The sequence below is a fragment of the Dipodomys ordii genome, unplaced genomic scaffold (genome assembly GCF_000151885.1).
Source record: "Dipodomys ordii isolate 6190 unplaced genomic scaffold, Dord_2.0 Scaffold103, whole genome shotgun sequence".
In the NCBI taxonomy this organism is placed as follows: Eukaryota; Metazoa; Chordata; class Mammalia; order Rodentia; family Heteromyidae; genus Dipodomys; species Dipodomys ordii.
The window spans coordinates 2323228-2337707 of NW_012267319.1; the positions used below are offsets into that span (position 1 = coordinate 2323228).

General features: G+C 50.7%; 1 protein-coding gene across 1 annotated transcript in view; it reads left to right on the forward strand.

Annotated features, from left to right (window-relative positions):
- Ndufv3 (NADH dehydrogenase (ubiquinone) flavoprotein 3, 10kDa) overlaps positions 1 to 5369 on the forward strand; it is a 10985-nt gene extending 5616 nt beyond the window's left edge. Inside the window, exons 3-4 of the mRNA XM_013027390.1 lie at positions 2251 to 3267; positions 5088 to 5369. Of these exons, the coding sequence (XP_012882844.1) occupies positions 2251 to 3267; positions 5088 to 5296 (1226 nt within the window). The 3' untranslated portion in view covers positions 5297 to 5369. The remainder of the gene's footprint in view (positions 1 to 2250; positions 3268 to 5087) is intronic.
- Positions 5370 to 14480: the final 9111 nt, after the last annotated feature.

Consider the following 14480-nt stretch of genomic DNA (forward strand, 5'->3'; position numbering starts at 1 on the left):
TGAACCACAGCGCCACTTCCGGCTTTTTTTCTTTTTGCTTATGTGGTGCTGAGGAATCGAACCCAGGGCCTCATGCATGCAAGGCAAGTGCTCTATCACTGAGCCACCTTCCCAGCCCCCAGCCTTGTTTTTAATACTTGGAAAATTCAGACTCAAATAAGTGGGCCCAGCCAGATTTCCCCCCTCTCCCTTCATGGGGCTTGAACTCTGGGCGTGGGCGCTGTCCCTCAGGTCTTTAGCTCAAGGTGAGTGCTCTACCACTTGAGCCACAGTGCCATTTCCAGTTTTCTGGTGGTTTATTGGAGATAAGAGTTTCACGTCCTTTCCTGCCCAGGCTGGCTTTGAACCACGATCCTCAGCTCTCAGCCTCCTGAGTAGCTGGGATGACAGGCGCAAGCCGCCTCCTAGCAGGATTTGAAGCCCAGCAAGTCACTTCTGGCTGGGAGGAGTTTCTGTGCTGTCCAGCTGTAGTTCAGAGAGCAGAGGCTAACAGTGCCACCCAATTCCCTGTTTTTCTATCCAACATGTGCCACTGAGGGTCTCCTGTATCAATCCCTGCTCTGAGTGTAGATTCCTTTGGCCAGAACCAAAACTAAAACAAGCCCTCCTTAATGCTGGGGAGCTAGGGCGGTTTCCTCTGACTCATCCACTCACTGTGCCCACTCACTCACTCTCTGGCCTGTTTCTATTCCTGACTTTTCTTCCATTATATTCTGTCAATTGATCATGGGTTCCCAAGCTCAGCAAACACTTAAAGCCTGGGGCTGGGAAGGTGACTCAGTGGAAGAGTACTTACCTCACGTGCATGAGGTCCTAGGTTGGATTCCTCAGCACCACATAAGCAGAAAAAGCCAGAAGTGGCGCTGTGACTCAAGTGGTAGAGCACTAGCCTTGAGCCAAAAAGCTGAGGGACTGTGCCCAGACTCAGAGTTCAGGCCCATGACTAACAAAAAAAAAAGCATGTGTGGGAAGATACTTCTCTCCCAGTGAAAGGAAAAGGAGAGAGATATGTGTGCGTGTGTACCCAAGAACCTGGGCATTGTCTCTCAGCTTATTTTGCCTCAAGGCTTATACATTGTCCCTGAACTTTTGTGCTCAGGGCTAGCATTCTACCACTTGAGCCACGGCTCCACTTCCAGCTTTTTGGTGGTTTAGTTGGAGATAAGAATCTCACAGACTTTCCTACTTGGGCTAGCTTTGAACCATGATCCTCAGATCTTAGCCTCTTAAGTAGCTAAGATTATAGGCATTAGCTACTAGCACACAGCATGACAGACATATTTGAACTTACCCTAATTATTTTATAGTTTAAAATGTGTTTCCAGTGAAATGGTTGATGTTCAATTATATCAGGCCCTTTTAATATTGTGAAACTCATTTTCTTGACTCAAGAAATTCAAATGACTTGAAAAAAGTCTTTTGAAGGAATTTTTTCTGTGTATGCTGGTATCAGGGCTTGCCTTACCTCTTCTATCCATCTACAACCCTTTTTACTCTGTGGCGGGTGCTCTACCACTTGAGCCACACCTCTAGTGCCCCTTTTGTGCTGGTTAATTGGAGATAGTCTTTTGGACTTTTCTGCACAGGCAGACTTTATACCACAATCCTGAAATCTCAGACCCCTAAATAGCTCAGGTTACAAGCATGGGTCCTCAGGGCCAGGCTTGAAGGACTTTTTTAGGGCAATTTTGCTTAGTCCCTCCCCCAAATCCCTACTATCTGCTATATGTGTGCACACACCTAAACTCAAACCACAATTTCATCTATATTTTTGCTGTTTTTCTTCAGAAAGTTGAACTTCTGAACTTTTTAAATCTTTGCAAAGCACAAATACTTGGGGGATTTTAGTGAATAAAGAAATTATAAATTTGTAAGACCTTAATAGTCATCTGAAAATATCTTATAGTTTGTCTTCAATTGGGTGACGTAGCTTAAAAATAACCACCATCAGGGAAGCCATCAGAGTGACTCTGGAGGTGAATTGTGAGGCTGGCAGCTCCCATCTGCGTAGTTTTCTGCTGCGGAGGAAGGAAAGCATCTCCTCTCCTTGCTGCCACCCAGCACGGGCACCTTGCCCACGGTGGTGCGCACGTGCTCGCTGGAGAGTGGCTTCCTGGACCCACTTGGGTCTTGAGTTGGTCACACTGAGGACATGTAAATGATATATTGCGATTTAATGTCTATGACACTGACTCAGTGACTGTTGAATTAAATATTAAAACTATGATTCCTCTTTATGCCATTTCCTAGATGTAGTACAAGCAAAGGAGAGGGGCCAGCCACTAACCAGCCAGCCAGCCGCCGTGCTGGCTGCACCTTTGTCTCCACCGGGGTCCCCCCCCACGGGTGGGAACAAAGGCCAGGTAGCACCCGGCTCCTGCCTTGGTGGCAGCATGCGGCTCACAGATGAAGGGCTTCCAAGACCTCTCTCAAGAAAGACCTTGGTAGAATTTCCTCAGAAAGTCCCCTCTCCACCCCGAGAGCAGGGTTCTGACTCAGACTCGTCCTCATCCTCATCCAGCTCCTCTGATTCTGAGTCCGATGAGGAGGGGCTCAGCTCAGAAGCTGCTCCACAAGTGGTGAGCAAAAGCAAGAAAGGGTTCCCCAAACCAGAAGCATCCGGCTCCTCTAAGAACAGAGCCCCTGAAATCTCGGGATCAGCCAAAGAGGAAACTGAGGCACAGAGGCCACAATCAGATGTCACCTACCCAGAGCAGCCTCCGCAGCCAAGGAAGAAAGGAGCCAGACCCACGCCTGTGATGCCCAGGCCACAAGCTGAGAAAGAAGTTTTGAAACAAAATCTAAAGGAAGAACAGTTACAAAAAAGATTCAAATTGAATGAGACAGAGAAAGCAAGCCAAAACCCACGAGAAGTCAAAGAAATCTCAGCTGACCACATGCAAGGCAGGCTGTCTGCAGGGCTCAGCCCTGAACCCACATCACAGATAGAAGAGGCTGGGCCCAGAAGGCAGCTGCCAACCACTGTCTCAGGAGCCCAAAGCAGACAGCTGGAACCCAAAGAGACAGAGCCAGGGAGGGAGGCAGCGCCTCTCCTGGCCAGAGAAGAAAATGCAGGAAAGCTGGAAACTGGACTCTTGGTGGCCAAGGACAAGATGGGGGATGCTCAGGTCCCAGCAGCCAGCTGGAATGCAGTTCCTGTCCAGAAGGCGGTCTTCAACGAAAAGCCAGCAGTTCCCAAGCTGAAGGGGGGTCCTCAGGAGATGGTCGGCGCAGCCCCACCCACGGAAGACGAAGGCGCGGCACAGGGTACTCTTTGCCATCCCTTGGGGTGGCCAGATGCTAAAGAGCCACTTTGCATTTCTATGCACTTAGAATCTTTATGGTTAATCCCATTGTGAAATTGAAAGGTGGCCTGTAACACTGTCCTGGCTGGACAGAGAGGTCTGTGGTAATTATCAACAACACTCCTCTGTGCACACAAAGTCCCAGGTTAGTCTATATTTCTGTCAAAGTAGTAGAGCAAGCCCTTGCACTCTGAACTGCTATCTAGCCAGTGTAGTTTTTGGAAACTGGCAGCTTTAGCAAGTGTTCATTTCACTAATGTGCTGGGCATCCGGGTGAGGAGAGCCTCAGGTGTGGCTCACAGAGGTCGAAAGCACAGTGGGGAGGGGGATTCGCAAGTTAGGACCTGAAGCAGGAAGCTGCCCACCAAGGCAGCTGTGGACTGCACGAGTCTTTTTGGGGCCCAGTACCACCCAGCAACATTGTATCCTCTCATGCTACTTTTCCTTGAGCGCAGACTTGCTGCAGTGGTGGCTGCTGGGTGGCCACTAGCAGGAATGCTTCCATCTTAGCTTCTGCGTCTCCTAGGCCTTCTTTAAAATGTATCATCGCTAACCAGGCCTTCCTCCTCTGGCTGCAGTTTTCATTCTTCTCTTTACAGCTTGCCTGTCTTAATTTGTATCACCTGGTGCATAATTGTTTCTGGTTGCAGGATGTTGACAGGATTTATGTGTTTCCTTCCTTTTCTATTTTCTCCCTCTTTCATTAATATGCAGACCCAGCGCTTGCCAGACCTCAGGACCTGCCTTTCTGACACTGTTTTGAAGAAAGAAATGTCAGGGCTGGAGTGTAGCTTTGTTAATATTAGGTTTTTGGCCAACATGAGCAAGGCCCTAGGTTCTATTCTAAAACAGCAAATTAAAAAGTAAGTAAAAGATCTTCCCTCCCTCAACCTTAAATATTTTCTTTGCCCCAAAGGCTGCCCAGGAGTACACCCCTCTGGTAGGGGCTCTCTGTGCAGGCTTGCTGTTGGATTGCTCTTGTTTCTGTGTTTGTTGCTGATTCTGGAGCTAAAACTCTGCCTCATCCATTTCCTTGGCTTTTTTGCTCAAGGCTAACCACTTGAGCCACACTTCCAGTTCTTTGCTGGTAATTGGAGATAAGAGTCTCACAGATTTTTCTGCCCTGGCTGGCTTTGAACCATTTTCCTCAAAGCTCAGCCTCCCTCAGGAGGGAGCTGGGATTTACAGGCGTGAGCCACCAGCACCTGCTTCTGGACCGCTTGTTGTTAGGAGTTTGTAACCCACATCTCCCCTCTGTTACATATCACAGCATACCCCACTCTGAAGGTGTACGCCACATGGGAGGTTGAAAAGATGTCAGCTCTGAGACATTGTTTGTTTTTTGCCAGTCCTGGGGCTTGCACTCAGGGCCTGGGTGCTATCTCTGTGCTGTCTCTTGTGCTCAAGACTAGTACTCTACCACTTTAGCCACAGCACCACTTCTGGCTTTTTTGAGTAGTTTAGTGGAGATGAGAGAAAGCCACACAGTTGTCTTGCCCATCTCCTGCAGGTACTCGGTGTCAGCTGAGGTGAGGGAGAGGCGTGCATCACAGGTACAGCCACGCCTCCACACGCTATGTCATAACTTACTCGTCAAGGCCATAAACTTCACAATGTTCTTTTCAACTAATGCCTTTACTTTTGCTTTTGAGGATACTGTGCCTTTGTGGGCTTTCTTTTCTGATTAGACAGCCCATTCACCACAGGCAGGCTTCATGGAGATCACTAGGAGACAAGGACCGGTGTGGGGAAGGTCTCACCTTCCTGTTCTTCCTTCTACAGAGCCCGTGCAGGCAAAGCCCACGCAGGCAGAGCCCAAGCAGGCAAAACCCGTCCAGGCCCCGGTGCCCTCCAGGCCGTTTGACAACGCCATCTACAGGAACCTCCAGCACCACAACTACAACGCATACACCTTCCTGGATGTCAACCTGGACCTCTCCAAGTTCAGGCTGCCTCAGCCCTCTTCTGGACGAGAGTCCCCTCGGCACTGAGCACTAAGGTCCTGCCACCAAGCCATGTCACCATCGCAGCTTACCCGCCCCAATAAAATCACTCAGGCACCAAGCTGAGCGTGCGGCCTCAGTTCCCTCTGACAGGGTCCAGCAGGCCACGACCAGCAGGACCTGCTGATTATTTATCTGAGGGTAGGATACATTTAGAATACCAAGTGTGTGCTGCGGCCAGTGGACAGATGCGTGCAATGAGGGAATGCCCATGCGTTCTTACTGTGCAGAGCCAGTAGTGTAGAACAGATTAACATCAGGGAACTTGTAGTTGTTGATAAATTGGGAGTGGGAGTGCTGTTGGAGCTACTGTCATTTGTTCAAGTGTTTGATGGGACTTGGGGAGTTTTCAGTAGGACAGAACTCAGACTCGTCCTGCCATTAGCCCCTGGGATCAGAGGGCTGCGCTGACATGCTCAGGGAGGTGGCCAGTGCAGTCGGAAGTAGCTTTGACTCCACGTAGACAGGGAGCAGGTGTGGTGGTTCAGGGGCCTGGGTTGAAGGAGGAAGCTCCTTCGACCTCTCACCTTTGGGTAGCAGGCAGTCCTCAGGTGGCAATCCCCAGGGCCAGGCACCACCTGGGAGACAAAACACTGACCCTTAGACATGACTGCAAGATCCACCCCATCTGTGCTCACTGGGGGCCTTGGCAGCCTTGGACTTCCCAGCCCCGAAACCCTGGGCCACAATAAACCTCCCCTTACAAACTAGCCAGTCTTCTACGGAGCTGGAGAACAACTGGGCCCTAGCCCACGCTGGGCACCCTGCCAAGTTGTGTAATGGGAGAGGCCCCTTGCTGCCGAGGGGTTTGCTCACAGAGCAGGCATCAGGAGAGAGGAAGGCACAGGCCCTCAGCTGCTGGGGCCTACGCTGCCAGCTGCCCTGCAAGGTGCACCATTTGGGCTCCAGTTAAGAAGTATACATCTTCACCAGGTGTAGTGGCACATGCTCGTAATCTCCATGCTTGGGAGGCTGAAGCAGGAGGATGGGGAGATCAAGGCCAGCCTGGGTTACATAATGAGATCCTGTCAAGAAAGAAGAGAGAAAGGAAGGGAAGGAAGAAAGCTTCCTCTAGGCTGGCCCTAGCCCTGGGTATCTGCGAGGGGCTGGAGAGGGGCTGTGCCCCAGCTGCCACCGCAAATAGGCTGGGTAGTGCAGCCCTGCTGTCCGGCAGGCCCAAGCCCTCAGCAGTGGCTGGTCTCCTGCCTGTAGTCCTAACCTTCCTCCCTTTTCACTTGCAGCTGAGCCCCAGGAAAGACCCGGCACTGTCTCACCCGATCCATACACAGTTGCTCACTCAGCTCATCTGCAAGCAGGCAGAATGATTCGCGCTCTCACGCATTCAGCTGGGGTTTTCCACCTCGCCTCCCCCTCCGCTGAATGCCGATTGTTATCACTGAGAGATTTGACAATGAAGCGTTACTACATACTTAGAGTTTTCCATTTTCGAATTTAGTGTTGGAGTTAGTATGTCATTAGGAAAAACCTAAGTATAACAAAAGGGTCTGTTGGCAATGTAATTGTAGACGGTCCGTTAATATATAATGCATACGTCTGTAATGGGTAGTTTTCCTCATAAAATTTTCAAATGACTCGCAGCTGTGCGGGCCGGGGCTGGGGCCGTTTCTGTGACTCAGAGCCGGTGCGGGTGCCAAAGGGCGATGGGCCCCAAGCCCAGAGCTCCAGCACTGTCACTACTGTCAGCCCAGCCGGGATGGGACCAGCCAGCGAAAGCGGGAGGGAGGGCGGGCTGGCGGACAGCAGCCAGGCCCACAGGCAACAGCAGCACCCTCTCATTTATTCTCCACTGACTTTAGTTGCCTTCTGTTTACAAAGTGATTCATTTCTCTCCCTCCCTCCTTTCTTCCTTCTGTCTATTCTTCTTTCCCTTTTCTTTTTATCCTTCCTCATCTCTCTCCTTCTCTCTCTTCCCTCCCTCTCTTTCTCCCTTCCCTTCTTGGCAAATCAGAGTGACATTAACAAAAGCTTGGGTGGAGAACTAGCCATTTGAAGCCTGTGTCCTCCAGCCCCTCCACTGCTGTGTGGGCAGCCTTTGGTCTCAGACAAAACTACCAGAAAATGGCCTTCTGGGAGGGAGACTTCTTTGGGCTGTCAAGGGGCTGTACTGGACTCCTGCCCCTGGGCCTGCAGCAGAGCATTGGAGTAGGCGGGCCTAGTGGACCACTTCCTGTTTCCACACCCTCCTCCAACAAGGCCATGGAATTCTGAATCCATCTCTGGATTGCTCTAGTGATGAGGTCAGAGTCCCCCTCTCAATGATTAGATCCAAGGCTTCATTCAACACAGGAGCCCGGGGGGGGGGGGGCGGCGGGGGCACTTGCTATGCAGGCCATAATTCCTGTTAATGCAGAAAATGTGTCTGAGGTTCAGGGTTAGCCCTCACCTCCTAGGTCACTCAGCCTGGGGTCCAGTGTAAACCACCCACAGGTGTTGACTGTGATGCTCAGTCCCCATTCAGAGGGCACAGGGCAGGCGGGAGTTTTCCAGGGTGAAGGCTAAAGGGTGTAGCTCACCCCCACACCCTTCACCAAAAAAGCCACAGAAGACACAAGAAGCAGCCCAGAGCGGCCGGGTCCAGGCAGGAAGTGGACAGTGGTCAAGGGCCCCTGGTCTGTCGCCTGAACAGGTCACCCTTGTCTCCAAGTCTCACCGGTTGCTTGAACCAGTGGGGCTTGAACCCTGGGCCTGAGCACTGCTCCTCAGCTCTTCAGCTCAAGGCCAGAACTCTACCACTTGAGCCACAGTGCCACTTCCTGTCTTTTTTCTGATGGTTTATTGGCAATATGAGTCTCAAGGACTTCCTGTCCGGGGTGGCTTCAAACTGTGGTCCTCAGATCTCAGCCTCCTGAGTAGCTAGGATTATAGGTGTGAGCCACCAGCACCTGGCTGTTTGTTTTCATTTTGAGACAGTCTCACTCTGTTGCCTCCGCTTGGCCTCTAGCTCCTGAGCTCACAGAACCCTTCTACCTCACCCTCCTGGAGTAGTTGAGCCTACAAGCACCTGGTAGGGGAATGAACAACCCAGTCTCCCTAAGCTTATGACACAGCATGAAGAGTTGGAGGGTTTGGGTTGGGCGTGGCCTTGTCTCAGAACAGGTGTGGATGACTAGAGGAGGCAGAGGAATGCAGAGTGAGTGGCTGGGGTTTTTTGGGGGGAAGAACACTTCATTACTGATGTGAGTGAGCTGCATGTGAAACATGGACAGACAAACTTCCATCTTTCCCCAATGCCAGATTTTTTTTGGGGGGTGGGCGGGTGTTGGTTGTGGGGCCGAACTCTGGGCCTGCGTGTTGTCCCTCAGCTCTTCAGCTCAAGACGAGCGTTCTATCGCTTGAGCCACAGAGTCACTTCTGGTTTTCTATTGGTTTATTGGAAATAAGAGTCTCACAGACTTTTCTGCCCAGGCTGGCTTTGAACCATGATCCTCAGATCTCAGCCTCCTGAGTAGCTAGGATTACAGTTGTGAGCAACTAACATCTGGCTCGAATGCCAGATTTTTTTTTCTCTTTGCTAGTATTGAACTCAGGCCATATGCTCACCAGACACACTACTTACCGTTTAAGCAACTACCACAACTACCCAGCACTTTCTGCGTTAGTTACTTTTCAAAGAGTCTCATGTCTAGTTCCAGGCCATCTTGGACTATGATCCTATTTATTCTTCGTGCATAGCTAGGATTGTCCACCATGCCCAACCTTTATTGGTTGAGAGAGGGTATCCCAAACTTTTTCCCTGTCTGAACCATGATCCTTCTGATCTCTGCCTGGTGAATAGCGAGGATTACTGACAGGAATCACCACCTCTGGCAGCAATGTCTGAATTTGCTTCACAGTTAACTCCACAAGATGCATTGCTTTGCAGGTTTAATTTGCCGAGTACTACTGAGTTTTACATAGTAGTCAAGAGCTAGTGGCGAACAGGTTCTTTTATTTTTTGGGGTCCGGTCGTGGGGCCTGAACTCTGGGCCTGGGCACTGTCCCTCAGCTCTTCAGCTCAAGGCCAGCGCTCTACCACTTGAGCCACAGCACCACTTCTGGCTTTTTTTTTTCTTTTTGCTTATGTGGTGCTGAGGAATCGAACCCAGGGCCTCATGCATGCAAGGCAAGTGCTCTAGCACTGAGCCACCTTCCCAGCCCTGAACAGGTTCTTTTATTCCAAACTTAGTTGCTGATATTAACTCTCAGAGTCTATACTCTACTTCACAAAACAACATGTAAGCACTCATCCCTGTTGCCCCTCTTAGAAATGATCTGGCTGGAACCACCTGGGACATCTCTATGACAACCTCGTGTGCTAAGGAGGTGACAGGCTCCTCCCAACAAGCCCTGGGCCACCTCTCCCTGGCCAAGCTGCTTCCCAGGTCCCCTCTCCTCCCGGGCCCATGCACAGCAGGCAAGCCAAGACCCTCACAGAGCACTGTGCCCACTGTGGCTCAGAGATGTGACCCTGGCCTTGGGTTGGCCAGAGCAGGCACGGTGAGGGCAGGCTCCAGATGCAGGCTGGGAGGTTCAAACAAGCAGGAAGTTGGCTTTGGGCAGAGGAGCGCTGTACCTATGGCAACTAGAAGTAATCCAGGACCTCCGCCTGACCTAGACCCAAGCGGAAGTCAGAAAAGGAAGGAGAAGGGTTCCTGCCTGTGCTACTGACTCCCTGGGGCACAGAACAGGGGTGCCAGGGTGGGCATGGGATGCCAGCATGGTGGACAGGACACCTCGGCCAAGGGACCATGAGGTATTTTCATGTTGGCTTCTGTGTCTCTCTTTCTGCTTCTGATGGCGTGGAGGAACTTCCCCTTCACCCTCGCAGCTGACTGGGATGAACTGAGGATACTTGGAGAAAATAGGAGGCCAGGGGCCAGGGACTCACACCTGTCATCCTAGCTGCTCAGGAGGCTAAGGTCTCAGGATCCTGGTTCAAAACCAGCCTGGGCAGGAAAGTTCTTGAGTCGTTAGCTCCAATGACCCAGCAAAAAGCCAGAAGTGGAGCTGCAGTTCAAGTGGTAGCCTTGAACAAAAGAGCTCAGGAACAACGCCCAGGCCCTGTGTTCAAAGCTAGGACTGAAAAAAATAAAGTGTCCTCCTCCTGCTAGCATGCCTTCTCTGCTGCTGGTTCTACGCAACTGGCGGCTGAGGGCCACAAGGGACCCAAAGCCAGCATGCGGGGCCCCACCTTGAAAGTGGGCATCCGGCACAGGTGCTCTGGGGCCACCACGGGTCCCAAAGACACCCCAGCTCCCAGAGAACTGGAAGTTTCCCAAGAACCAGGCACAGAGACCAACTGAGTTCTGTGTTGCGTGCAGCTTCAGGAGCCAGGGTGGCTGGGGGCAGCCCACAGGCACCTTGGTCTCCTGGGAGCCAGGGGAGAGCCTCAGCCCCGAGCAGAGACACTGTGCCATTCCCCAGCACTCAAAACCCCAGACAGCCGAGAGGTCTCCATGGGGACGGTGCTCACTAAAATGCCTCCTCCCAGGGGGAGCCAAGGCTTACTGCTGCAGCAAAAACAGCAAGAGAATTCCTGACATCTCAGTCAGCCAGGTCTCCTGTTATGCCTCACAACGCCGTCCATTTAGATTTTAAATCACATTCTTACTGGCAAAGGTAACCCTGGGAGTTTGGCTGTCTATTATTTTTTTATTTATTTTTGTTGGCTGTGAAGCTGCAGCTCAGAGCCTGGGAACCGTCCCTGAGCCACAGCACCACTTCCATTTTTTTTTGTTGTTCATTGGTGGTGAGAGTCTCCTGGACGCTCAGGCTGGCTTTGAACTCTGATCCTCAAATCTCAGCCTCCTGAGTAGGATTGCAGGCATGAGCCACCGGCACCCAGCATCCAATTTATTCTTTAAAGGGACTCTGATTTTGAGTTTCAAGAAGTAAACTCTTAATTTATTTAAACACTTGAGAGCTGAAACAAATCTACTAGAGGAAAATTCACTCAGGCTTCTAATTATTTCATGGACTTTTTACCACTTGTAATGACATTCCTTGCTTTGCGTGCCTTTTTTTTTTTTCAGTCCTGGGGCCTGAACTCTGAGCCTGGTGCTGTCCCTCAGCTCTTCAGCTCAAAGCTAGTGCTCTACCACTTGAGCCACAGCACCACTCCCGGCTTTTTCTGCTTATGTGGTGCCGAGGAATTGAACCAGGGCCTCATGCATGCAAGGCAAGCACTCTACCACTGAGCCACCTGCCCAGCCCTTTCTTTCTTTTTTCTTTCTTCAGGCAGTGAACTTAGATACTCTCACTTGTTTTTTTCACTCAAGGCTAGTGCTGTACCACTTGAGCCACAGCTGTGCTTCAGGGTTTTTGGTGGTCAATTGAAGACAAGAGTCTCATGGACTTTTCTACCTGGGCTGGCTTTGAACTGTGATCCTCAGATCTCAGCCTCCTGAGTAGCTAGAATTTCAGATGTGAACCACTGGTGCCCTTGGAGAAGGTTGTTTTATCCAGTTATTACTCCATATCCCTAAACTTGTTGCATCACACCACGAGATACTGTTGACAAGGACACAGAAATAGATGAGAGCCCCTGGGGAAAGAGAAGGTGGCAAACACGGGGTGCTCCGCAGGAGGTTTGATCGAGCATGAACAATGGCGACCTTTTGGGGCTGCGGGGTAATGCAGGAAATAAATTCCCAGTGTCTCAACACCCTGATGCCTAGTAGCTGACACTTCATTTCAGGTGCTCCACATGTGTTCCATTACCAGTATGACAGGGTAGATTATTTACAAATCACTGGTGTGCAGGAGCAGATATGCACGCTGAATCACACTGAATGCGCGGGGGTCAGTCTGCATCCTCCCTTCCTGAGGACTCAGAACGCGCAAGGGCGGCCCCCCCGTGTCCCACATGGAGTTAAGGGGACTTGAGATTACATTCACGAGGGCTTCCTGAAAGTCCAAGCTTTCTCCAACAGTGAAAATGGGATTGGCTAAATAAGACCTGCCAGGGCTCAGCTACTCAGGAAGATGAGATCTGAGGATTATGGATCAGAGCCAGCCCAGAAAGAAAAATCCATAAGACTCTTATCACCACTCAACAGCAACATGCCAGAAGTGGCCCAAAGGGTAGAACACTAGCCTTGAGTGAAAAAGCCAAGCAAAAGTGGGAGGCCTGAGTTCATGCCCCAGTACTGGTGCACACATAAAAAAAAAAAGAGAGGTCAGGGGAGGAGAGAGAGAAAAAGAGAGAAAGAGAGAGAAAGGAAAGGAGGGAGAGAGGGAATCAAGTCAGGCTAGGTGCTGGGAGCTCACACCTGTAATCCTAGCTACTCAGGAGGCTGAGATCTGAGGATCATGGTTCAAAGCCAGCCCAGGCAGGAAAATCCATGAGACTCTTATCTCCAATACCACCAGAAAACCAGAAGTGGTGCTGTGGCTCAAAGTGGTAGAGTGCTAGCCTTGAGTGGAAGGAAAAAGAAGGAAGGAAGGAAAAGAAGGCTAGGATTAGATCCTCTGTAAATCTCTCAGAGAGGAGAAGATCATGGTGGCATTCCACCATAAACTCTGCTTTAGACATGCATGAGCACAGAAAACCTGACAGAAATCCGGCCTCCTGAGAGATGATAGCCATGAAGGAAGGCAAGGTGCATTTTGCTAAAGCTGAAGAAACAAATGGACTCAAATCATTCTGCAGCTCTGTGTCCCAGTGCAACAGGTACACAGCCAGTGAGCAGGGCTAGGAGGTGAAGACCTGGACCCGCTTGCTCTGGAGGGTTGGAGAGAATCTGCAGAGCAGTGTCTCCAAGCAGAAAGCCAGGGGCTTCTCAGGAAAACTTCACATATTTGTGTTGGGAATCCTGGGCCTCACGTGGGATGCTGCACATTCCTGAGCCTGCTCAGTTCAAGGTCATCATCACAAGGTCAAAACCAAGATGGAGGGCACATTCCTGAACATAGAATTCAGTCTTCCTAAGTTTCTCCAGAAAGCTGCAGATGAGACCAAGTGAAAAACAACTGTGAAGGGGAGTTAGCAGTCTCTTTTTCTTCCTTCCTTCCCTTTTTTTTTTCTTCTTTTCTTTCTGCCAGTCCTGGGGCTTGAACTCAGGGCCTGGGTGCTGGCCCTGAACTCTTTGCTGAAGGCTAATGCTCTTCCACTTGGGCCATAGCTCCATTTCCAGCGTTTTTACTAGTTTATTGGAGGTAAGAGTCTCACAGACCTTTCCTGCCCAGGCTGGCTTTGGACAATCCTTAGATTTCAGCCTCCTGAGAGCTAGGATTACAGGTGTGAGCCACCTGCAAGTTAGCAGTCCCTTAAAGGGGCAGATTTTCTCTAAAACTAAAGGAGACTGCCCTAGGAAGTGCCTGCCTCACCTACCAACTCAAGTTTAGAAAAAAAAAATACCATCCCTTCACCATAACCACAAGCAAGCAAGTGCCTAAGACCAGTATGATCTGCTGAAGTCTTTGACAATTCAGGATCACACATGACAAAACCTTTGGTCTTTTAGTTTGACGCTGCTTTTCCTGGGTTCTAAGCTGTCCCAGACACAGGAGGCTGGTGTGCCAGCCATACTGCTCCCTCCCCTTTGGAGTTCATCCTCAGCTTCCTCCGAAGTGACACCCCACCACCAAGAAGGCTAAGTCCCAGGAAAGGCCAGGTGGTGGGCATGGAGGAGGGAGATCCAGTCAGGTGGCCCCTGTCTCTCCTACCCTCTGACCACCATCCTTTTAGCTTATTGTAATATTAAGTCAATTGGCAAAAGCTATTAAAAGAATTTCTGAGCAGGGCAGCCTGGGCAGGAAGGCTGTGAAATTTTTATTTTCAATTAACCAGGAAAAAAGCCAGAAGTGGAGCTGTGGCTCATGTGGCTGAGTGTCAGCCTTGAGCAAAAAAAAGCTAAGGGACAGCACCCAGGCCCTGAGTTCAAAGCCCTAGTACTGACACGAGAAGAAAAAAAATAACGAAAATGTCATCCCAGAGGCCCTTGACTGTAAATCCACCTTACAAACCGGCCCAATGGGAAAAGAAATGGGACAGCCAGTTACGCAGAGATGTGGCTTGCAGGAAGGCAGTGTGTCCATCCTGCAGGCCACCCTGCCTCACCTCCCCAGCGAGCAGCGTGTCCATCCTGTAGGCCTCCCCTGCCTCACCTCCCCAGCGAGCAGCGTGTCCATCCTGCAGGACACCCTGCCTCACCTCCCCAGGGAGCAGTGT